This window comes from Haliotis cracherodii, unplaced genomic scaffold, assembly GCF_022045235.1.
Source record: "Haliotis cracherodii isolate W230 unplaced genomic scaffold, xgHalCrac1.p SCAF_35, whole genome shotgun sequence".
In the NCBI taxonomy this organism is placed as follows: Eukaryota; Metazoa; Mollusca; class Gastropoda; order Lepetellida; family Haliotidae; genus Haliotis; species Haliotis cracherodii.
This window is the reverse complement of record NW_027266292.1, coordinates 1,872,861-1,899,407: the sequence shown is the minus strand read 5'-3', so window position 1 is coordinate 1,899,407 and position 26,547 is coordinate 1,872,861. Positions and strand designations below refer to the sequence as shown.

The 26,547-nt window shown below is 43.0% G+C and overlaps 2 protein-coding genes and 1 pseudogene across 2 annotated transcripts; all 3 read right to left on the bottom strand.

Annotated features, from left to right (window-relative positions):
• Positions 1-2,167: 2,167 nt before the first annotated feature.
• On the bottom strand, positions 2,168-6,295 carry LOC139477723 (toll-like receptor 4). The gene is made up of 2 exons (XM_071260120.1): positions 5,863-6,295; positions 2,168-4,902 (listed from the first exon to the last, which is right to left on the bottom strand). Exons 1-2 carry the CDS (start codon positions 6,293-6,295, stop codon positions 2,168-2,170), a joined length of 3,168 nt encoding a protein of 1,055 aa, XP_071116221.1.
• A 6,715-nt stretch (positions 6,296-13,010) lies between these two features.
• On the bottom strand, positions 13,011-25,902 carry LOC139477753 (toll-like receptor 4). Its single transcript, XM_071260160.1, has 2 exons — positions 25,849-25,902; positions 13,011-15,742 (listed from the first exon to the last, which is right to left on the bottom strand). The coding sequence occupies exons 1-2, from the start codon at positions 25,859-25,861 to the stop codon at positions 13,011-13,013; spliced, it is 2,745 nt and encodes a 914-aa protein (XP_071116261.1). The 5' UTR covers positions 25,862-25,902.
• On the bottom strand, positions 16,774-18,333 carry LOC139477773 (uncharacterized; annotated as a pseudogene).
• Positions 25,903-26,547: the final 645 nt, after the last annotated feature.

Sequence of the window (26,547 nt, the reverse complement as noted above, 5' to 3'; positions counted from 1 at the left end):
CAGATAGGTGTTACAGTGTGGAACAGGTCCTTGGCCTCAGAAATTGTCAATAGATAATTGATTCAGTTTGGAGCACACCCATAGGTCCAGAACGCTCAGTAGGCAAGCGTTACAGTGTAGAACAGACCCTTGGCCATAGAAACTCTCAGTAGACAAATGTGACAGTGTGGGTGGAGCAGGCTCTTAGCCCCAAAGACCCTGTAACTGAACGTGAGGTGAAATGGGCTCTGACGTCGCGTTCAAAATTATTAAACTTCCTTAGCAATGTGCATGAACGTTGTGTGTTTTCTTATAGTTATACCATCAATTCACTATCCAAATAAGGGACGGTCGGGTAGCCTAGTGGTTAAAACGTTCGCTCGTCATGCCGAAGACCCGGGTTCGATTTCCCGACATGGGTACAATGTGTGAAGCTCATTTCTGGTGTCCCCCGCCGTGATATTGCTGGAATATTGCTGAAAGCGGCGTAAAACCATACTCACTCACTCACTATCCACACAAAGCAATCAGTATTCGCCTTTTTTATTTAAAACAAACGAGTTGCGTCCCTTACCTGCAAGGATCTGCTGGTCATAAGTTCGAATCCCAGATCCACCCTGATTACCATCCTTGGTCATCATTTCCCAGTGTTCGTATTTGTCGCAAAATGCTTTCACTTGTAAACATATTCAGCTCCACGGATAGACCATGAATAATCATCAGTCACAACAAGCAATAATGTATTCGCTTATACAAATATTAGTACAACAATAACCATGTATTAAACGGTCGTGATAATAACAAATGTCATTGAATATTTGTAATGCGCTGTGGTCGATCCGTTGAAGCACCATTATTTACCCAGTCAGTGGTTCAGTGTGCACTCGAATATACGACCGAAGCTGGCCGTGTGGCGCCAGAAGGTTAACATTCACTTTAACATCTCATCCTACCGGGTACCCACTCACTGCTGGGTGAACAGAGGCACATTTCGAACAAAGTCACTTGTCTGAAGAAACACCACATGAGCTATCTGTGCTTTAATGTGGGGCAGGACCGAAGCCCTAGAAACTCAGGAGTCAAGCTGACGAACACTGTCACTCATCAAACCCATCCAACCGACGTTGCCTTAGTTTACCTTATTTGTGACCTGTTGTACACAGGACCATACCCATGCCCGTGGATCTGAGACATGCATCACTTCGGCTGTCCTCCCACATTATGCTGACACTCTGTGATATAATAATAAAAGTGGAATACTGTTAAAAGCGGCGTGAAACTCACTCACTGTACACACAAGAGTGAGTGAGTTAAGATTTAACGTCACATCGGCAATATTTCAGCCATATCGTGACGAAACAAAATCTGACTTTAACAATATATAGTAAGCAGTATAAAATGCTGCCGACGAAGGGCAGTATAAAAACTAGCATATCACAGATTTTCGTAAAACTAGTTTGAGAATATGTTAAAATAGATAACTAACTTAATCATTGGACAACACATTATAAAAACGGGCTATAGATCGCCACCAACTGAAGGTTGATCACCACGCTGGGGACCATGGGGACTTACAGTACTTTTGCTACCTACATGGACCTCAGTCGGATTTACATCATCCCTCCAGTTGTTAGCGACGACTGACATAATTTAGCCAAACATTAAAAAAACATATATGCTACGCTTCAAAAGTGTAAGAAATAAATATACTTTGAATGACGTGGTCTTACATACCCTCCCAGGGGGACAATTATTTTACACTACTTTAACCCCCTTTGAGGATATAGCCACTAACAATCTCAGTTATTGATTTAACCAACCGATCATAAAAGTTATTTATTTACAAAACATAACAATCAAAATTAATGATTTACATCAATTTCTTTGAAAAAAGCAAGAATTAAATGAGAACTTGCCTGATAAAAAAGATCCTTGAGTGTACACAAAAGACAACGTGACATCGATATGACAGATATAAGCATATTTACAATTGTTTTAAACGACTATTACATAACACAACTACAACTACAACTAATGTCTCCGAGAAAACTATCTGTACATTTTCCTTTTTATATTGATAAAACTTGTTGAACCTTACAGAAAACACTACTGTCATTTCAGATCAATACACACAAGCACTTTTCCTCATAGTTAGGTCACTTGTTGTGTTTGGAGGGCCACAGTCAGCTCAAAAGCTTATGGCTGCCTTCATCTTCTGCCAGAACTCTTCTTTGTCTATTTCGTCTGCTGGGTATTGGATGTAAGTACCATGCTCAATTTCATCCAATACATCCCTGCTGATCTTGCTGGTGTCAGGAATATCAATCAGCCACACAACACAAAGGATATCTCTTCCAGTGTGGATACTCTCCAGTTTGGCCATGTGGACCTCATAGTCACACCAGGAACTTGCCAGGAAGCTCGGAGTGAGAAGGATTATGGTCTTCCGGCTTGATTGTATTGCGTTTACTATGTTGGCAGTGATTGGCTCACCAACCATGAAGTCCCTCTGATGTATACAAAGTCTCAATCCAAACCTCTGCTCCAGATTGTTCCTCATGTCCTGCACAACAAACTCTCTGTCATCGTATTCATAGGACACAAAAGCATCATATCTGAAGTTGTCTTCTTCACCCAGCTGCCTCTGGTAACCTCTGTACTTCCTCCTAGTTGTGTAGTACAAATACCTCAGCTTCCACCGATAGCGATAGATGATGCCACCTACTAACACTGAAACAAATAAAATGAGCCCTGTGGTTGCTCCAAATATCAGTGGAATGACAGTCTTACACCTCTCGTGGAGCTCTAGTACAAGGTTGTTGAGATTGTCCAAAGACACCATGGTTCCGTCTGACAAGGTACATTGGGTATCAGATACTTCCTCCACGACAACATACGGCTCCAACATCCACCACATGTCCTCCAGAGTATCACACGTACATTTAAGGCTGTTGCCTTTCAGTCTGATGTGAAATGTGTCAATCCTGACTATCATAATCCTATCAATCTGATTCCGGAGACTTTTTGGAACAGACTCAAATCTGTTGTTGGACAAATCTAATAAATACAAATGTGTCATTTGACGTATGTTGACAACCCACGAACTCATCATATTCCAGCTCAAATCAAGGACTTTCAGTTTTTCCAAGCTTGCAAAAATTAAAGGGGGCAAATGATAAATGACATTATTAGAGATTCTGAATATTTCTAAATTCGTTTGATTGATAAATATCTCCCCTGTTGTATCGTTTTCAAGGGACTCAGCGAGGTAATTCTGGCTGATATTCAAAATTTGTAGACCACAAGCATGTTTCAGAAACGTTGGCGCAATAAATTTGCAAAAATTGTTTGATAGATCCAGAAATTTAATATTTTGGGTCTGAAGAACTGGACCTTCCCATTTTGTTAAAATGTTATTTGATAAATCAAGCGTTTGTATCTGATTTGGCAAAAAGGACATTTTCCCAATTTTAGATCGAAAATACCTGTTACTGGCATTGACAAATGTTGCATTCGGGGCAATGGGTATTTTAATATTAATGGAATACTGAATAAATTCTTCCTTTTCTTTTAAGGTAGGCCTGCTGGTTCGATTTTGATGCGAGGATAATCGTTTCGCCTTTGGTCGTGATATGACCATGTTTGTGGGAATGCCATTGAAGTTTCTCTGTACAAGCATACGTTTACGTGTGTGATCTTTTCTATGCACTGAAGATCTTGTTTGACGTCTTTGAAGTCTTTGAACAGTGTCCATATATATTTTTTTCTCGGGGTAAAAATTGAAGACTTTGTCGTTATCATGCTCTGTGCTGATGCATGAATCAGAGTTAGTTGCAAATTCAGGTAAAGGTCCACTGATTGCATAAGGATTATTGATGAATAGTTTCCGAAGGTTAACCAATTGGTCTGTAGCAAACATGTAAGACCCAGGCTGAAAGTCGTTACCCTTCATGGAGATGACTTCAACTGAAGTAAAAGCATGTAGAGCAATATTTTCTATGTTCTCAATGCTATTGCAGTCAAGGTAGATCTCCTTTACCTGCATCTCATTGAAGAAACGGACATGTGTCAATTGTATTTGAACGCCGATGGCGTAAATGCTTGTGATTCTATTCAGCTTAATCACTCTCAAGGACGAATTGATAAGGCCAAACATAGAGTCACCAAATGTTTTAAACCCAAGTTCATCATTCTCTGACACGTCCAATGTGTCAATATTTCTCAAGGGAAGAAATGAACCTACATCAATAAGTGTGATTTTACATTTGCTGATATCTAGAATTCTCAGGTGAGGTGTATGGATAAAAGACTCATTCAACAAACGATATATGGAACAATATCCTCTCCTGCCTGATATGGTCAGAGTTGTAAGATTCGTTAATCTGGCAAATCCTTCCCCAAAGGTGAAGTTCTCGATTCCATCAACGACCAACGTATGAAGAGAGACCAGATCGCCAAGGCTCTCATCAGGATAAGATGACTTCTTGACCAATGTATTTCCACTTAGGTCGAGGACTGCAAGCTTTGTCTGATCTTGGAACAATCCTTTCGGATATGTGGTCTTGTTCAGAGTAAGTTGGTTACCGTGGAGATTTAGCCTCAACAATGCAACAGCCCCTTTGAAGCCATCAGCATGCAAAATGTTTATCTTGTTTTGGGACAAATCCAGATAATTTAATTGTGAGAATTGATGCAGGTCATCGGCAGAGAGATTGGTCAACACGTTATTGGCCATCATCAAATGTGTGACACCTGAAGGTATTGAGGATGGTATGGTATCTAGATGTCTGTTTGAACAATCAGCGTGGATGTCCTCATCGGCTGTCTTGGTGCAGTTGCATGGTGCGCACGCTATCTCCTGTGGAAGTGCTTCTGTATGTAGCTGATCTGTGCTCTCCCCAAACATCAGAATGGCGAATATTACTGTAAATAAACAAACATTATAATACATTTTTATTTGGGTTCATCTGACTCGATTTGTATCGAGACGTCGTCAGATCTGCACTCATAGTGGCATTGTTCAAGCCTGAAGACCTTTGGTTGTATTGAATATATACACAAGTTTGTTTTTGCTTACACCTGAAGTACTGAGTGAGTGAGTTGGGTGAGGTGAGGTGAAATTGGGTTTTACGTCACGTCCAAGATACTTGCACTTATATAGCGACGTGCTTGCACATGTGTGTGTGTGTGGCTGCTTGTACTAGACCGGACTGATGCCGATTCATCCTGCTCGCCTACTGAGATACCATGCCACAGTTTAACACGAATACCCCACTTAGACACAGTATACTGACTCCGAGTCGACCAGTCCTTGTTTTAGCCCCTCAATACAGATTCAGTAATTATATCCCTCAAGCAGGCTCCTCCGGTTCGAGGGTCGTAATAAAGATTTACTCTACAAACACCTCCCTTGCACATGCTAATATAGCAGAACCATACAAAATATAATCGAATATAATCATCAACCCCCAACAGAAACCACTACAATCTCACAACAATGTCGGTAGCGCTTCCTTACTGAAACCATCCCCGTGGGTTTTCGGACGCTGAAGTAACATTCGTGGTTTTCTTTCTGATCACATGAACAACTGTAAAATATCTCATTCACTTATAAAAGACAACTTTCTTTTAAAAACAAGCCATCTTCTGGGTACACTTAAAGGCAAAAGAAACGTCATGTGCATGTATCATATAAATATCTTTATTTTCAAATGCTTATATATGTAAGTAAAGACATCGGAGAAGGTCAGTGTTTGACCCACATGAAATTAACAGTCTGGGGAATGTTTTTTGCGAATTGTGAATTCGGGGAGGCACCAGAAGACATCACAGCTGGGGGATTCAAAATCAGTACCTGGTGTGGCCACCACAGGCGTTGACTACAGCCACACATCTCCTGTACATGGAGTGGACAAGCCTGTTGATGAAGGCCATTGGGATATGGGCCCATGTCATCAGGAACGCTACACGCAGTTCTGCTGCAGTTTTCGGCCTTTGGCGCACGTCGTTCAGTGGGATGCAAATCCGGACTGAGGGCAGGCCAAGGCATGATTTGGATGTTGTGCTGCTGGAGGAAGTCCCTGGTGACTCTGGCAGTGTGGGGACGGGCGTTGTCTTGCTGAAAGGTGTGGTTTTGATGACGGGCAAAAGAAGGCACAATATGGGGTCTGAGGACTTGTTCAATGTAGCGGAGAGCTGTGATGCTATTACCCCTGCCTGGACCAATATTCTGAAAGACCACAGGTCCCACTCTCTGGTTCAGTCCGATTCCGACCCAAACCATGATGCTTGGGCCGCCCCACGGGTCTTGTTCCATAATACTAGCATCAGCATTTCGTTCGCCCCTCCATCGCAAGACCCTGACTCTTCCATGCACCGTTAAAACACAGTAGCGACTTTCATCAGTGAAGATGATTCTTCTCCATTGCTGTTGACGCCAATTTTGATGCTGCCTGGCCCATTGCAGTCGGGCCTGTCGGTGACAATCTCTCAGGATGGGTACACGAGCAGGATGGTGGCACGAGATGTTGATGGCAGTGAGCTACGTCGGACTGTACGATCCCTGATGGCACGCTGGTGGTTGCAAATGGTTTGCCGAGCTGTTTCAGTGGCTATTCGGAAAGATACTGCAGATGTTGGCGTATCATGAACTGATCTTGTCTGGGAGTAGTGACTCTAGAACGACCACTTCGCGGTCGGTCGTCGGTGGCGTTGGTGGTGTTGTGGCCATGTTGCTTGTTGTCTCTCATTTCCTGATAATGTTGGCATGGCTGATGAATCGAAATAACGAAAGCCAGCTTTACAGTTTTGGGTGTCTTTAATAACTATTCCATCCACGATATGCACGTGCATCATTTTTTTGACAAGACTTTTCCGCAACTGAGTCCCATTGCACTTTTGTAGGCTGCATTTGGGCAAAGCACTCAATTATAAATTCTAAAATGGAATTTAAGGCAACAAAAAGAAGCAGTTGAACGATAAATGAGTTTATTGACCACAGAACATGTAACTGCCAGTGTCTGTTAAGTTTTATCAGTATTTTCAGAAGTGATGTTTCTTTTACCATTCAGTGTAGTTATCACTGTTACGATATTAATCATAAATGAGGAAAGACGAGCGGATACCCTTTTCCTTGACGGAAGGCTTTTCACTTTCAGTAACTGTTTCCAGGTCATAAGGAAAATAGTGGAAAATGCAGATATGAGATATCTTTATCAGCAATGCCCAGCAGGACTAACAAAACCTGAATTAAATTAGCATACTGTTACATGTCAGACCCACACTTGGTGTAAACCCTATTGTTGCCAGAATCACAGGCTAACTGAATATTGTCTTTGTTTGTTAAACGCACCCATCTATAAACTAACTCAATATGGCGGTAGTTTATAGATAAACGAATCTGGACAAGACAATCCAGTTATCGTCATCATGAGCATCGATCGACGCATCTGGGATACCTGACCACCGTTAGTCGCCTTGGTTGCTGAAGGCCAATTCTAACCCGGGTCTTTAATACGCTTTCTGAATACTGAGTGAGTGAGTTGGGTTTAACGCCGCTTTTAAAAGTAGTCCAGTTATATCACGGCGTGTCAGCTTAATGTGGGTTGGATTAATACATAAGAATTCCCTGAGTGATGATACTTATATAAAGCATCCAAAATTTCAGTTTGGGAACGTTTCTTCGTCAGTTTACATCAACAGTTATGCTATTTCTGTCCATCATCGACAATCTATTCCTGGAGCAGTTGTGAGTACAAACATGTGAAGTTGACCATTTTTCTGCCAATCTGAAGAAAACTGCACACTGGACTGTTCCTCCACGCTGGTGTTGTTAAAAATGGTCTTTTACTATATCGAAGCTTTATTCCACTGCTATTTTCAATGTTTTGTTTTAAAATCACCTACATCCCCACCCTCCCCTAAATAGCAAATGGTTCGCCCCTTAACACTTTGGTGAAAATCTAACTACGTATATACACTGTTATGAATTAATGAAGTAATTTGAAACAGACAATAATTAATGTTAGACTTCTTGTATTATCATAAGAGAGTGATTTAGTTTACATTTTTATGTTTGAATCAACACTTCATCCATTTTGATGCACACTGACTAAATATGGCCGAAAATATCGGCCATTTTTAATCCAAAATGGCCGAAGAAATTTGAGCCCCATTAATAGCGTTGACCTTTTCGTAAAGCGATGTTGAATGAGCCCAAAAGGCCAGCAAAAGTAGAAAATGCGCCAGAACTAAAAGACCCTGTTCCACGTTGTCATGTCAGAGCTAGGACACGCAGACATACATTTAAAAGGGCATTCACACTGTACAGCTAATTGTTAACAATTTGTTGCATGAAACACACTGCATCGAGTGAACCTGCAAGTCGGGCCATCTTTTGACGAATGCAAATTGCTGGACGTGAACTGTACGAAAACGTGTGTCAAAATCACGTGATATTTACAAGTCAATTTGTAAACAAAAATGGCGACTCTGACTTACGTCGGTAACGTCTGCTTTTCGTTATTAAAATGTCAACACTCAATAATGACCTATGAAGAGTTAGCAGGTAACCCTGCAACTAATTGTCAGTTTTGACTTTAGCATCGATATATACGTCTCCAAGAAATTTTATATGACGAAAATAATCAGCACACAGCCGCTGATCAGTTAGCGAAGAGATCGTATTTCGAAATTAATTAAACCATAAGATAACTTCATGCTATTATTTTTGCATTTGATAGAGAGCCAGATTTTCACTTACTATTCTGAACGTGCATTTTGTGTAAGTAAAACTTTCGTAAATGTAGGTCATAATGCAAAATTATAGAAAAATATATATTACCCGTAATATGGTTTAAGTCGGAGAAGTCACTCGAATCTGTTGATTCAGGAAATAGAATCAAAATATTCTCAGGATTTCTCCATGACGTACCACGTGACTGGGGATTCACAGCTACTTCACAACAATCGCTGTGCTTTGAGACATCAAGAGAAGAGATGCTTACCCAACAGAATCATGGTGATGAGACAATATCTGACTGATGACGCTAAGATGACGTGATTGACTGGCTGATGAAGCTGTCGCACTGAGCAGAATAGATGGGGCTACACTGTTTTGAGACGTTCACGACCAGGATGGCAATCAAGTAACAGTAGGATGTACATGGCCATCTCGTGATATGGGATCAATTAATCGCGTGATTGTGTTTCAGCCAAGATAACAGTATTTGTATTTGTAATTATAATTGAATGTCGTAAATGACAGGCTGTATGATCAGAACCTGGAGGTAAGGGGTGGTGGTGGGAGGAGTGTCAGTGCAAGGGTACACATTCTCCTGGGCGTTTGCCACCATCAATTCATTTATTTAAACCAGAAGTGTAACATTGTGGGTAGGCCCTTAGCCCCAGACACACTCAGTAGACTGGTGGTACACAGTGTTGAGTTGGCCCTTAGTCCAGACTGAGATCAGTAGACTGGTGGTACACAGTGTAGAGTAGGGCCTTAGCCTCAGAGACTCTCAGTAGACAAGTGTTACAGTGTGGAGTAAGCCCTAAGCCCTATAGACTCTCAGTAGACAAGTGTTACAGTGAGGAGTTGGGCCTTAGCCCTATAGACTCTCAGTAGACAAGTGTTACAGTGTGGAGTAAGCCCTAAGCCCTATAGACTCTCAGTAGACAAGTGTTACAGTGTGGAGTAAGCCCTAAGCCCTATAGACTCTCAGTAGACAAGTGTTACAGTGTGGAGTAGGGCCTTAGCCTCAGAGACTCTCAGTAGACAAGTGTTACAGTGAGGTGTAGGGCCTTAGCCTCAGAGACTCTCAGTAGACAAGTGTTACAGTGTGGAGTAAACCCTAAGCCCTATAGTCTCTCAGTAGACAAGTATTACAGTGTAGAGTAGGGCCTTAGCCCCATAGACTCTCAGTAGACAAGTGTTACAGTGTGGAGTAGGGCCTTAGCCCCAGAGACTCAAAGTAGACAATTGTGACAGTGTGGAGTAGGGCCTTAGCCCCATAGACGCTCAGTCGACAAGTGTTACGATGTGGAGTAGGCCCTAACCCCAGAGACTCTCAGTAGACAAGTGTTACAGTGTGGAGTAGGCAATTAGCCCCAGAACTTGTCAGTTGCTTAGTGTTACAGCGTGGAGCAGGCCCTTAGCCCAAGACTGTCAGCAGATATACGTTGTGGTGTGGAGTAGGACCTTAGCCCAAGAAACTTTCAGTGAAAAAGTGTCACAGTGCGCTGCTACAGTGTTGGGTTGTGTAACAGTGTGAGTGAGTATGGTTTTACGCATCTTTTGGCAATATTCCACTAATATAACCCCGTGTTCACACAATGTACCCATGTCGGGAATCGACCCCGTGACGAGCGAACGCTTTAACCTCTATGCTAACCGCCCCCGCCACCCCCCCACCCCCCCACAGTGTAGAGTAGGGCCTTAGCCCCAGAGACTCTCAGTAGACAAGTGTTACAGTGTGGAGTAGGGCCTTAGCCTCAGAGACTCTCAGTAGACAAGTGTTACAGTGTGGAGTAAGCCCTAAGCCCTATAGACTCTCAGTAGACAAGTGTTACAGTGAGGAGTTGGGCCTTAGCCCTATAGACTCTCAGTAGACAAGTGTTACAGTGTGGAGTAAGCCCTAAGCCCTATAGACTCTCAGTAGACAAGTGTTACAGTGTGGAGTAAGCCCTAAGCCCCATAGACGCTCAGTCGACAAGTGTTACGATGTGGAGTAGGCCCTAACCCCAGAGACTCTCAGTAGACAAGTGTTACAGTGTGGAGTAGGCAATTAGCCCCAGAACTTGTCAGTTGCTTAGTGTTACAGCGTGGAGCAGGCCCTTAGCCCAAGACTGTCAGCAGATATACGTTGTGGTGTGGAGTAGGACCTTAGCCCAAGAAACTTTCAGTGAAAAAGTGTCACAGTGCGCTGCTACAGTGTTGGGTTGTGTAACAGTGTGAGTGAGTATGGTTTTACGCATCTTTTGGCAATATTCCACTAATATAACCCCGTGTTCACACAATGTACCCATGTCGGGAATCGACCCCGTGACGAGCGAACGCTTTAACCTCTATGCTAACCGCCCCCGCCACCCCCCCCCCCCCCCCCCCCCCCCCCCCCTGTGGAAAAGGGAGAAGAACTGTGGCTAAACTCGTTGTGGGCATAACACCAAAGCTACTTCCTCATTAAACACGCTCTCGTCATGAAGGAATATCTGCCATCCAAAGACCGTGCACGTCATGACAGTAAAGGATGTGCTCGTTGATACTTTTCTCTGTGGTGACATTTGAAGCACACGTACAATCATGGTGCCAGTAACAGTTTCAGAAATGTTTGACGGGTACTACGTAACGTCAATTACTCGTTCCCTCCAAAAAAACATCGGGGTATCTGGACTTCCATCCAAAGTTACGATGTAGAAGGTGCGGTGAGGGGATATTGGCTTTAATGTCGCGTTCAAGATTATTGCACTTTCTTAGCGATAACCATGCACGTGTTCGTGCGTGCGTGCGTGCGTGCGTGTGTGCGTGCGTGCGTGCGTACGTACGTGCGTACGTGCGTGCGTGCGTGCGTGCGTGCGTGCTTCCTTGCTGGCGTGTACTAGCTCAGACTAATGCTGGTTACACATTGTTAACCTACTGAGATACAACGAGGCCGTTAAACAGAAATAATCCACCCAGACATAGTACACTGACTCCGAGCAACCTGTCCTTGTTTTAATCCCTTAATCCCGAGCGTCAGGCAAGGTAACAACAAGAACCATCTTTGAACGTCTTTTGGTGGGATCGAACCCCCGACCTTCCGCTCTCCGGGAAGACGCTCTGTCAACTAGACCAAGGGGAAGGTCAAATCGTTTGACTGGAATATTCCAAATATATCAGTGATCACTTCGCCAATATTGTTTGCCCTGCTCGAGATATATTCATTCTCCCACCACATCGTGATCGTGTATTTTCTAACAGTAAGACCACCAATTCACTATCCACCTGAAGCAATCAGTCTCAATCTCTTGCATTTACACTTGAACGAATTGGGTCCCTTACCTGCAAGGATCTGCTGGTCATAAGTTCGATTCCCAGATCCACCCTGAATACCATCCTTGGTCATTATTTTCCAGTGTTTGTAAATTTCACAAAGTGTTATACGCCTTCTCTTGTAAACATATTGAGCTCCACCGATGGCAGGGGTGGTCGGGTGGCCTAGTGGTTAAAGCGTTCGCTCGTCACGCCAAAGACCGGGGTTCCATTACCGACATGGGTACAATGTGTGAAGCCCATTTATGGTGTCTCCCGCCCTGATATTGCTGGAATATTGCTAAAAGCGGCGTAAAACCATAATCACTCACTCAACTGATGGCCTCTGAATAATCATAAGGCATAACAAAGAAATGGTGTAATGGTTTATACAAATAGTTATAAGTGTAACAATCACCATATATTAAAAGGTATTAGTAATGCGCTGTGGCGCGAACACCATTATTACCCTGGTTAATGAATCTGGGCGCATTCCATTTTCTTTCTCAGCTTCTTGGGGAGTATACATGTGCTTTAGTGTGGGGCAGGACCGAAGCCCTCGAAACTCTCAGGAGCTAAGCTGTCACACTGTCACTCATCCAACTCATCCAACCAACGTTGCTTCACTTCACTTGATTTGTGACCTGTGCATTGTACACAGGACCACATTCGTGCCCGTGGATCTGAGACATGCATCACTCCTCCCACATTAAGCTGATACTCCGTGATTCTTTGGAATAATGTTCAAAGCGGCGTGAAACTCACTCACTCACTCACTCACTGTACACTCAAGACAACGTGACATCGATATGACAGATATAAGCATATTTACAATTGTTTTAAACGACAATTACACAATACAACTACAACTAATGTCTCCGTGAAAACTATCTGTACATTTTCCTTTTTATATTGATAAAACTTTTTGAACCTTACAGAAAACGACATTGTCATTTCAGATCAATACACAAGCAGCTTTCCTCATAGTTAGGTGACTTGTTGTGTTTGGAGGGCCACAGTCAGCTCAAAAGCTTATGGCTGCCTTCATCTTCTGCCAGAACTCTTCTTTGTCTATTTCGTCTGCTGGGTATTGGATGTAAGTACCATGCTCAATTTCATCCAATACATCCCTGCTGATCTTGCTGGTGTCAGGAATATCAATCAGCCACACAACACAAAGGATATCTCTTCCAGTGTGGATACTCTCCAGTTTGGCCATGTGGACCTCATAGTCACACCAGGAACTTGCCAGGAAGCTCGGAGTGAGAAGGATTATGGTCTTCCGGCTTGATTGTATTGCGTTTACTATGTTGGCAGTGATTGGCTCACCAACCATGAAGTCCCTCTGATGTATACAAAGTCTCAATCCAAACCTCTGCTCCAGAATGTTCCTCATGTCCTGCACAACAAACTCTCTGTCATCGTATTCATAGGACACAAAAGCATCATATCTGAAGTTGTCTTCTTCACCCAGCTGCCTCTGGTAACCTCTGTACTTCCTCCTAGTTGTGTAGTACAAATACCTCAGCTTCCACCGATAGCGATAGATGATGCCACCTACTAACACTGAAACAAATAAAATGAGCCCTGTGGTTGCTCCAAATATCAGTGGAATGACAGTCTTACACCTCTCGTGGAGCTCTAGTACAAGGTTGTTGAGATTGTCCAAAGACACCATGGTTCCATCTGACAAGGTACATTGGGTATCAGATTCTTCCTCCACGACGACATACGGCTCCAACATCCACCACATGTCCTCCAGAGTATCACATGTACATTTAAGGCTGTTGCCTTTCATACTGACGTGAAATGTGTCAATCCTGACTATCATAATTTCATCAATCTGTTTCCGGAGACTTTTTGGAACAGACTCAAATCTGTTGTTGGACAAATCTAATAAATACAAATGTGTCATTTGACGTATGTTGACAACCCACGAACTCATCATATTCCAGCTCAAATCAAGGACTTTCAGTTTTTCCAAGCTTGCAAAAATTAAAGGGGGCAAATGATAAATGAAATTATTAGAGATTCTGAATATTTCTAAAAAAATTTGATTGATAAATATCTCCCCCATTGTATCGTTTTCAAGGGACTCAGCGAGGTAATTCTGGCTGATATTCAAAATTTGTAGACCACTAGCATGTTTCAGAAACGTTGGCGCAATAAATTTGCAAAAATTGTTTGATAGATCCAGAAATTTAATATTTTGGGCCTGAAGAACTGGACCTTCCCATTTTGTTAAAATGTTATTTGATAAATCAATCGTTTGTATCTGATTTCGCAAAAAGGACATTTTCCCAATTTTAGATCGAATATACCTGTTACTGGCATTGACAAATGTTGCATTCGGAGCAATGGGTATTTTAATATTAATGGAATACTGAATAAATTCTTCCTTTTCTTTTAAGGTAGGCCTGCTGGTTCGATTTTGATGCGAGGATAATCGTTTCACCTTTGGTCGTGATATGACCATGTTTGTGGGAATGCCATTGAAGTTTCTCTGTACAAGCATACGTTTACGTGTGTGATCTTTTCTATGCACTGAAGATCTTGTTTGACGTCTTTGAAGTCTTTGAACAGTGTCCATATATATTTTTTTCTCGGGGTAAAAATTGAAGACTTTGTCGTTATCATGCTCTGTGCTGATGCATGAATCAGAGTTAGTTGCAAATTCAGGTAAAGGTCCACTGATTGCATAAGGATTATTGATGAATAGTTTCCGAAGGTTAACCAATTGGTCTGTAGCTAACATGTAAGACCCAGGCCGAAACTCGTTACCCTTCATGGAGATGACTTCAACTGAAGTAAAAGCATGTAGAGCAATGTTTTCTATGTTCTCAATACTATTGCAGTCAAGGTAGATCTCCTTTACCTGCATCTCATTGAAGAAACGGACATGTGTCAATTGTATTTGAATGCCGATGGCGTAAGTGCTTGTGATTCTATTCAGCTTAATCACTCTCAAGGACGAATTGATAAGGCCAAACATAGAGTCACCAAATGTTTTAAACCCAAGTTCATTCTCTGACACGTCCAATGTGTCAATATTTCTCAAGGGAAGAAATGAACCTACATCAATAAGTGTGATTTTACATTTGCTGATATCTAGAATTCTCAGGTGAGGTGTATGGATAAAAGACTCATTCAACAAACCAAATATGGAACAATATCCTCTCCTGCCTGATATGGTCAGAGTTGTAAGATTCGTTAATCTGGCAAATCCTTCCCCAAAGGTGCAGTTCTCGATTCCATCAACGACCAACGTATGAAGAGAGACCAGATCTCCAAGACTCTCATCAGGATAAGATGACTTCTTGACCAATGTATTTCCACTTAGGTCGAGGACTGCAAGCTTTGTCTGATCTTGAAACAATCCTTTCGGATATGTGGTCTTGTTCAGAGTAAGTTGGTTACCGTGGAGATTTAGCCACAGCAGTGCAACAGCCCCTTTGAAGCCATCAGCATGCAAAATGTTTATCTTGTTTTTGGACAAGTCCAGATATCTTAATTGTGAGAATTGATGCAGGTCATCGGCAGAGAGATTGGTCACCACGTTATTGGCCATTATCAAATGTGTGACACCTGAAGGTATTGAGGATGGTATGGTATCTAGATGTTTCTTTGAACAATCAGCGTGGATGTCCTCATCGGCTGTCTTGGTGCAGTTGCATGGTGCGCACGCTATCTCCTGTGGAAGTGCTTCTGTATGTAGCTGATCTGTGCTCTCCCCAAACATCAGAATGGCGAATATTACTGTAAATAAACAAACATTATAATACATTTTTATTTGGGTTCATCTGACTCGATTTGTTCAAGCCTGAAGACGTTTGGTTGTTTTGAATATATACACGAGTTTGTTTTTACTTACATCTGAAGTACTGAGTGAGTGAGTTGGGTGAGTTGAAGTGAAATTCGGTTTTACGTCACGTCCAAGATAATTGCACTTATGTAGCGACGTGCTTGCACGTGTGTGTGTGTGTGATTGTGCGTGTGTGCGTGCGTGCGTGCGTGCGTGCGTGTGTGTGTGTGTGTTGCTGCTTGTACTAGTCCGGACTGATGCCGATTCATCCTGCTAGCCCACTGACATACCTTGCCGAAGTTTAACATGAATACCCCACTCAGACACAGTGTACTGACTCCGAGCCGACCAGTCCTTGTTTTGGCCCCTCAATGCCGAGCGCCAGACAGGGTAACAACAAGTACCATCTTTTAACGTCTTTTGGTATGACGCGGCGGGGATCGAACCCGGACCTTCTGCACAGCGTACATCATTAATAAAACGTATGGATTAAAAATGGTTTTGTCTGGAAAGTGAGATTAAAAAATCACTACGCATTGAAATAAATCTATCTACAGTATTGATAGCATAGCCTTTTTTCAATACCCTCGCGTAACCTTGATTCGTGGATATAAGGAAAGTACACCCAAATTCGTGGTTTAAATGTCCGATTTTGTTTTGTATACTCACTGATCATTTAATTCATCTATTAAACTCTAAGAAAATGACGAAGATTCCACTCGTGACTGAAAAGTTTGTTTACCGAAGCCATTTGCATTCATCAGCCATTCATGTGCACACAAAATGTGACGTCACCTTGATTCGTGGATTACGTAGTAGATTATTGTATCGCTATGTACGAAAGCCCAGTACCGTTACTGTGTAATATTTTTTATGAATTCGAATCTATACATACCAGCATTTCTGTGTCGGCCGATAACAGTTGAAGAGCACAGTTATTTAACACACAACTCCAAAACGAATCTTGTCAATTAAGTTATGTACACTATTTACAGGTAAGTTTGTGTCCTCTTTCAGTCCTACTCTTCCGATGGTTTGCATGGCAGACCATCGCAAGGGCAATAAAACGTGTCATGCGTCCGAAGCACGCGCACTGGACAACAATACTGTAAGTGCACCCAGTGGTTACAGTCATGATACATGCACTGCCCCCATTGCACGAAAAACAGTGATGTGCATTGGGCCAGTTCAGCGGGCTGAAAGTGATGACACACGCAACATGTTTTGTCATCGGATATTGGCGAATCCTCACTGTCACTGCTGTATAGTAGATTAATCGCACCGGATGGTCCCGCTGCTGGCTTGATGGTACTTTTATGTTTCTTTTGAGATTGTTTAGCTGATGTATGTGACCTTGCTGGTCGTTTCTTGGTTGGTACTGGCTGTTTAGAAGTTGAACTTTTAACATAGTTTTTAACTTGAATTTCTATCTCTGGTTCAGTTATGGCTTTGCCGCTAACGATCTTGTGGATAGATCTACGTGGTTTTCTTTGCTTCTTCTGAATGACGGGAAGCTGGTCAACAAAGAATTGGGTTTGGTCAAAGTTAGTGACGAGCGTACTTGCTGCGACTTGTCTTCAACGTGTGATGCGTGTATAAAAGCAGCTGGTTGGAATGCAGATTTATCAATCATACCTGGCGAAAAGGGATAGATTCCAGACTTTCTGAATGCCGACTGCAAGTGACCAGGCGTTAAAGCAGCAGAATATGCTCTGCAGGCTACGGAGGCGATGTTATATCTGTTGACTGTGGTAACATCAGACTTCAACAGCTTGTGACATTCGGCATTGTAGATTTTTGTAAACGGACCGAAACATCCCACGTCCATTGGCTGCAAAATATGACTTGTGTGAGCCGGGAGGACAAACAACACAATATTGTGATCTTTTGCCCAGTCTATCAGAGACGGAGAAATGTGCGACTTGTGGCCATCGTACAGAAGAAGCAAAGGTCTATTCGGCGTTGCTGGAGATGCATATTGAAGGAAATGCCTGTCCAAGTAATCTTGGAATATAACACCATTTGACCATCCCGATTCAGAAACAGTTCCGTCACTTCCCGCTGTACAGCCTTCAAGCAATTCACTGCACATTCTAGCACCCGGAAATGCTAAGAAAGGTGGAATAAATGTGCCCAGAGCATTTCCACATCCCAAAAGTGTGACGACAGACGATCTCTCCGAAGAAATCTCGTAGGCCACGGAATTTCTTGAGCCAACAATTTTCGGTGCGACATGGGACTGGTTGATTCCTTTCTCGTCTACGTTATAAATTGCTTCTGGTCTTGATTGGAAACCGTATTTGTCCATAATCATGGTAAGTTCATCAAAATATTTGTTGATGCATTCCTCTGAACTTGCTTTGGCACGAAGTTCCGTGAGAGACTTGGCACTTCTAATTTTCAACTCTGGCCATCGCTCCAACAGACCATATAACCACTTGACAGATAATGGATGGGACAGGTCACGTTTTCCTAACTGACAAGCAAAGTTAGACCCTAATTGGACAACCTCTTTCCTGGTATATCCGTATCCGATGGATGCCATGTATGTTACATGGTCAACAAGTCAAGAAGTTTCCTGCTCCGCATCAAAAATTGGAGTTGCACCTGACTTGACAGTGTCAACATTGATCTTGCCCTTTAACCTGTCTCTCAGTGTTTGCTCGGGTACAGAGAAGTTTAATGCCGCTCTATGAACTGCAACTTTATTGTTTTTGACTTCCAAGTAAGCATTAGTCAAAGCTGTCGGCGAATAACTTTTGTATCCCTGTCGCGAAGGCGTCGGTGAACCGTATGAAAATGAAAAAAAAGCTATACGAGATGGCCCGAAAATGTTTCCATAGATTTATAATTTTAACAGACGGCAGTACCTCAAGTCACGTGACTTATGTTTATTGACATATAGACAAGCAGACGACGAGAGATATGAAGGGTGGTGCTTACGGTATATATTTTATTTGATGTTTTGTAAATATGAAATTTGGTATTAGTGATCTAGGGCTATTTATCTCAGTGTTGGACATTTGGTTTTTCTGTACTTGATGCAGCGATTCGGCAATGTCAAGGCGGGGCAGTGTGTGTACATCAAAAGTACCGCTGTGTAACGTCATACGAGACTTAATTAACGAGATATCACGATAATGACAGCGATCCACGAATCAAGGTTATCAACGAATTTAGGTAACGGTTCTGTATATATTTAGATTTAATGGCGCAAAACGACAAACAGTGTCTTCCATCAATTTGAGCAGGGACATTTTCTCGTTTCCTGTTTGCTACAAAATCTAATCTTTAGTTTCAGCAGAAGACTGTTACAGCTATTTGAATGTGTAGTCCTTGGAGACCTTTTAAGATAAGATAAGTGTAGCTGTGACCCAAGAACAAGCGTGGCCAGCGTGAATACTTTGTCTTCAGGAGAAGATACCCATGCTTGCCGTAAAAGGCGACCATGCTTGACGTAAGAGGCGACTAACCTGATCGGGTGGTCAGGCTCGCTGACTTGGTTGATGCATGTCATCGTATCCCAATTGCGTGGATCGATGCTCATGATGTTAATCACTGTATTGTCTGGTCCAGATCGATTATTTTTCAGTGCGGCGTTTTCGTGTTTCCAGAATGTGTGCGACGTTAAAAAGTCTAACATCATATGTAAGGTCTAACGTCATATGTAAGGTCTAACGTCATGTGTAAGGGGAAATAGAGAATGTAACCCTTGTGTCTAAGAATATCAAATATATCACCATGAGTCGATAAAAGTTCAAACCTCCGAGGCCTGACGAGTGTTGATATATATATTTGATATAAAAAGACACAGGGGTGAGCTACCCACTTTCAGCTGCAGAGGGATTAGTGACGTCATGGTAACCGATGACATCACAATAATCTGCAAAGCATTGTGATGCAATTTCTATGCATCTATCTTCTGGGTGACCCAAGCAACACCTCCTGTGAAAGCCAGTTTGGGATAATAAATGGGGTTTAACGTCGCGTTCCTGATCATTTCACTTACATAACGCGCGCTTGTGTGCGTGCATGTGTGTATAGGTTTGAGGGGACCACTGCATCCAGCGTGTCGCTATGTGAGGGAAATAATCTTTAAAACAATGTCAAGGGGAACGGGTGGCCCAGTTGTCTCCAGGTTAACTTTTCACAGTGTTGTTTGTAACGGCAGACTATGTGACTGTTCACTGAAGGCCGACATGAGATTAGGATGGCCCAGGCGTCTAAGGCGCCGCGATTCGCTGTGCAGAGTTGCGTCCCTTGGGCACGCCAGAAACCTATGATTGTGGGTTCGAATCCCGGTTCGCCCTAATTATGTTTCTAGTTTTGTCAGCACCATACCCATTCTCGTGGGTTTCACCTGCATAACTTCGGGCTTTCCTCCCACATTAAGCTGACACGCCGTGATATAACTGAAATACTGTTAAAGCGGCGTTAAACCCAACTCACTCACTAAAACAATGTCAAAACCCATTTCACCTCACCTAACTAATCTGTTAACACTTGTCCTGCTACGATCCGGGTTTCACAAACCATACGCCGCTGGTACCCATGGGACGAATAACCACAAAGTTTGTTTGTTTGTTGTTCAACGACTCAATATTCCAGCTAAATAACGATAAATTATCGACTCTGGTCCAGACAACCCAGTGACAGACATCACGTGCATCGATCTACGCCATTGGGATACACTGACATGCATTTACAACGTTAGCGAGACCAGCCATCCGATCCGGTTAGTCGCCTCTTACCACAAGCATTGGTTGCTGAAGATCAATTCTATCCTGGATCTTCGCAGGGACCACAAAGTAACAAGGACATTGTACCATACCATCTATTGAGGTTGTGGCCACCGACTTTGGGATGCCGGGTTAGAGTAGGTCCCTAGAAACTTATCCTTGGCAACTCATTGGATCGGGAAGTCATGTTTTGAATATTTTTTTAATTTGAAGTTTACACGGTAAACGGCTTTTCCATTGGACGACAGGTCGGTCACATGACCGCGAAACTGACGTTCATTAGTGTATGAACCCGGTCCCCGGTGACTCTGGCAGTGTGGGGACGGGCGTTGTCTTGCTGAAAGGCTTGGTTTTGATGACGGGCAGAAAAAGGCACGATATAGGATCTGAGGACTTGGCGGAGAGCTGTGATGCCATTACCCCTGCCTGGACCAATATTCTGAAAGATCACAGGTCCCACTCTCTGGTTCAGTCCGATTCCACCCCAAACCATGATGCTTGGGCCGCCCCACGGGTCTCGTTCCATAACACATAACTTTCGCCCCTCCTTCGCCAAACCTTGACTCTGCCATTCACCGTTGAGACTTTCATCATTGAAGATGATTCTTCTCCATTGCTGTTGACGCCAATTTTGATGCTGCCTGGCCCATTGCAGTCGGGCCTGTCGGTGACGATCTCTCAGGATGGGTACACGAGCAGGACGGTGGCACGAGATGTTGTTGGCAGTTAGGCGACGTCGGACTGTACGATCACTGATGGCACGCTGGTGGTTGCCAATGGTTTGCCGAGGTGTTTCAGTGGTCATTCGGAATCGGTTCTGCAGATGTTGGCGTATCATGAACCGATCTTGTCTGGGAGTAGTGACTCTAGGACGACCACTACGCGGTCGGTCGTCGGTGGTGTTGGTTGTGTTGTGGCGATATTGCAAACGATATATCGTTCTGACGTTGACATTGAATGCATTTGCAACGACCTGTGCACTCTGGCCTGCTTGCAGTCTTCCGATCGCTTGTTGTCTTGGCATGGCTGATGAATCGAAATAAGGAAAGCCAGCTTTACAGTTTTGGGTGTCTTTTATACCCATACCATCCACGATATGCACGTGAAACATGTTTATTTCAAGACTTGTCCGCACCTGAGTCACATTGCTCTTTTGTAAGCTGCTTTGGGGCAAAGGGCTCCATTTTAAACTCAATTGTCAAATGGAATTTAAGGCAACAAGAAGAAGCAGTAGAACGATAAATGACTTTATTTATAGAACATGTAACTACCAGTGTCTGTTAAGTTTTATCAGTATTTTCAGAAGTGACGTTTCTTTTGCCATTCAGTATAGTTATCACTGTTACGATATTAATCATAAATGAGGAAAGACGAGCGGATACCCTTTTCCTTCACGGAAGGATTTTCACTTTCAGTAACTGTTTCCAGGTCATAAGGAAAATAGTGTAAAATGCAGATATGAGATATCTTTATTAGCAATTCCCAGCACTACCAACAAAAGCTGAATTAAATTAGCATACTGTAACGTGTCAGACCCACCCTTGAAGTAAACCCTAGTGTTGCCAAAACCACAGGCTAACTGAATATTGTCTTTGTTTGTAAAACGCACTCACCTATAAACTACCGCAATATGGCGGTAGTTTATAAATAAACGAATCTGGACCAGACAATCCATTGATCGTCATCATGAGCATCGATCGACGTATCTGGGATAACTGACCACCGTTAGTCGCCTTGGTTGCTGAATGCCAATTCTAACCCGGGTCTTGACTGCGCTTTCTGAATAGTGAGTGAGTGAGTTAGGTTTAACGCCGCTTTTAACAGTATTCCTGTTATATCACGGCGTGTCAGCTTAATGTGGGTGGGATTAATATACTCACACGCAAAAGAAACGCAAGTCGAGTATTCAGTATACATGGTATTTATTTTCAACAGTAAAGACAAGAAATACTAATAGGGCAAGTTTGACAAAGAAAATGACTGAAGACAGTTTAATGGATTAAAAGGCAGATGACATAATTGGGTTTTTTTTCAAATATTAAGGGCTTCCACAGTTTCGGGTCAATACCCAAAATGTCAGTCAATACCTGGTGTGACCACCATTAGCATTGATTACTGCCACACATCTCCTGTACATTGAGTGGATCAGACGATTTGTGAAGGCCCTAGGGATCCTCCTGCACACATCAAGAGCAGCTGTGCGTAGTTCATCGGCAGTTGTAGGGAATGGGCGAACATTGTGCAGACGCCTTTGAACCTCATCCCACAAGTGTTCGATGGGGTTCAGATCAGGGCTGAGGGTTGCCCACGGTAGAACACAGATGTTGTGTTGTTGCAGAAAGGCCATGGTAGCTCTGGCAACAAGGGGACGAGCGTTGTCCTGCTGGAAAATGTGTTGTTGATGTTGTGCAAAAAATGGAACAACGTGGGGTCTGATCACTTGGTCGATATACCGCTCAGCAGTGACGCCGTGTACCCGACCTTGACCAACATTCAGAAAGCACATGTGTCCAAGTCTCCCATTAAGTTCAATCCCTGCCCATATCATGACGCTAGGTCCACCCCATGGATCCTTTTCCACAACGTTTCTGTCAGCGAAACGATCACCTCAACGCCGCCAAATTCTGACTCTTCCGTCTGCGTGGGAGACACAAAAGCGACTTTCATCAGAGAAGATGACACGCCTCCACTCACGATGACGCCAATTGTGATGACCCTGTGCCCACTGAAGTCGTGCTTGTCGATGCCGTGGTTGGAGAACAGGACGACGTGCTGGTCGGCGACATCTGTGGATGTTGGAAGGGAGACGTCGGATCACAGTGTCCCACCTAATGTGTCGATTATGTATTCCTATGGTCTGTCGAGCACTTTCACTTGCAGTTAGGAAAATATGTCGCTGGTGTTGACGGGTAATCTGCCGATCTTGTCGAGGTGTGGTGACCATAGGATGACCGCTCCGAGTAGGTCATCTGTGGTCCTTGTAGCATTGTATCGATGCAGGAGACGGTAAACATCTTGGACAAACTCTCCAGCTTCCAAACATCCGATAGCCTGGTTTCTCTGAATTTGAGTTAGGCATTGTTGACCAAGGAGTGGTAGGTCCAAGAATCGGCCACAGTTTTATACCCACTACAGTTCGTGACAGTTCTTGCATTTTCGATTTCGCGAGAAATGGGTGTATGATACCCACATATTCATTGAAATGGTGCGTTTTGGAGAATCGTTTTTTATGTTGCGTTTTACTCGGGGCTTCCAAAATGCAACCAAAAATATTGATAACACCATCGGGCTTCACTACATGCTAAAACTCGTATCAAGTTATGGTTCCGTGTTTGTTACCTATTTGCTTAAAAAGCACTTGCGTTTCTTTTGCGTATGAGTATACATAAGAATTCCTGAGTGATGATACTTATATAAACCATGCTTTGAAATCAGTAATGGCCAAATAATGCAAAAAGTCGCATGTAAGGTTTCCTGGGTGGTGGTGACAGGAGGTGTTGCACACCTAGGCCTGTCTCCCCCCCAGTCTGCCTGAATCAGGCCATACGCCTGGTGGCTATCATTCGTCTACAGACACAACTCCTTGCGGCGTGGCCATGCCTAGCTCCTTGATGTATCATTAGAACATCTTGTTCTTTCTTTTGCAGGGTTACTCTTAGCATCCTACTGTATGGGTGTGCATGAATATCAAGTCGTTCATTTCATACCCATATCTTTGCAGGTTGGCATGCTGTAAGTGCAGCCAAAGATTCACTTCAATCCTAAATTCCATTGATCTGGGAACTGAAGCACGTTCATGACTCAGCAAATTGTTTTGGTTGTGATTCTCAACCAAATTTCAGTTTGGGATCGTTTCTTCGTCAGTTTACATCAACAGTTACGCTATTTATGTCCATCATCTGGAGCAGTTGTGAGTACAAACATGTGAAGTTGACCATTTTTCTGCCAATCTGAAGAAAACTTCATACTGGACTGTTCCTCCACGCTGGTGTTGTTAAAAATGGTCTTTTACTATATCGAAGTTTTATTATACTGCTATTTTCAATGTTCTGTTTTAAAATGACCTACATCCACACTCTCCCCTAAATAGCAAATGGTTCGCCCCTTAACACTTAAGTGAAAATCTAACTACACTGGTATGAATTAATGAAGTAATTTGAAACAGACGATAATAAATGTTAAATTCTTGTATTATCATAAGAGAGTGTTTTACTTCTTACAAAACGCATTTTTATGTTTCAATCAACACTCCATCCATTTTTATGCACATTGACTAAATATGGCCGAAAATATCGGCCATTTTTAATCCAAAATATAGATTAACTTTTCACAGTATTATTTGTAACGGCAGACTATGTGACTGTTCACTGAATGCCGACATGAGATTAAGGTGGCCCAGTCGTCTAAGGCGCCGCGATTCGCTGTGCAGAGTTGCGTCCCTTGGGCACGCAAGAAACCTGTGATTGATGGTTCGAATCCCGGTTCGTCCCAATTATGTTACTCGGTTTGTCAGCACCATACCCCTGCTTGTGGGTTTCACCGAAGAGGTAAACGTCTAAGACATGCATCACTTCGGGCTTTCCTCCCACATTAAGCTGACACGCCTTGATAATAACTGGAATACTGTCAAAAGCGGCGTTGAATCAAACTCACTCACTCATAATGTTGGGTTCTTGGGAAAAATAGCTCTCATGTGGTTTCATTTACAATTATTTTGGGCGAAAAGTACAATAAACGACTTCTGAAACTAATGTACAATGAAGATATGTCAAGAAATTTTATATGACGAAAATAATCAGCACACAGCCGCTGATCAGTTAGCGAAGAGATCATATTTCGAAATTAAACCTTCAGATAACTTCATGCTATTACTTTTGCGTTTGTTAGAGAGCCAGGTTTTCACTGATTATTCTGAACGTGCATTGTGTGTAAGTAAAACTTTCGCAAATGTAGGTCATTATGCAAAATTATAGAAAAATATATATTACTCGTAATATGGTTTAAGTCGGAGAAGTCACTCCAATCTGTTGATTCAGGAAATAGAATCAAAATATTCTCAGGATTTCTCCATGACGTACCACGTGACTGGGGATTTACAGCTACTTCACAACAATCGCTGTGCTTTGAGACTTTAAAAGAAGAGAGGGGCGGCCAGGTAGACTTGTGGTTAAAGCATTCGTCACGCCAAAGACCCGGGTTCGATTCCCGACATGGGTACAATGTGTGAAGCCCATTTCTGGTGTCCCCCGCCGTGATATTGCTGGAATATGTCTACGGCGGCGTAAAACGATACTCACTTACTCAAGAGAAGAAATGCTTACCCCACAGAATCATGGTGATGAGACACTATCTGACTAATGACGCTAAGATGACGTGATTGACTGGCTGATGAAGCTGTCGCACTGAGCAGAATAGATGGGGCTACACTGTTGTGAGACGTTCACGACCAGGAAGGCAATCAAGTAACAATAGGATGTACATGGCCATCTCCTTATATGGGATCAATTAATCGCGTGACTGTGTTTCAGCCAAGATAGCAGTATTTGTATTTGTAATCGTAATTGAATGTCGTAAATGACACGCTGTATGATCGGAACATGGAGGTAAGGGGTGGTGGTGGGAGGAGGGTCAGTGCAAGGGTACACATTCTCCTGGGCGTTTGGCACCATCAATTCATTTATTTAAACCAGAAATATAACATTGTGGGTAGGCCCTTAGTCCAGACACTCTCAGTAGACAAGTGTTATAATGTAAAGCAGGCCCTTAGTCCAGACACTCTCAGTAGACAAGCGTTATAATGTAAAGTAGGCCCTTAGTCCAGACACTCTCAGTAGACTGGTGGTACACAGTGTTGAGTTGGCCCTTAGTCCAGACTGAGATCAGCAGACTGGTGGTACACAGTGTTGAGTTGGCCCTTAGTCCAGACAATCTCAGTAGACTGGTGGTACACAGTGTTGAGTTGGCCCCTTAGCCCAGAAACTCTCAGTAGACGGGTGGTACACAGTGTTGAGTTGGCCCTT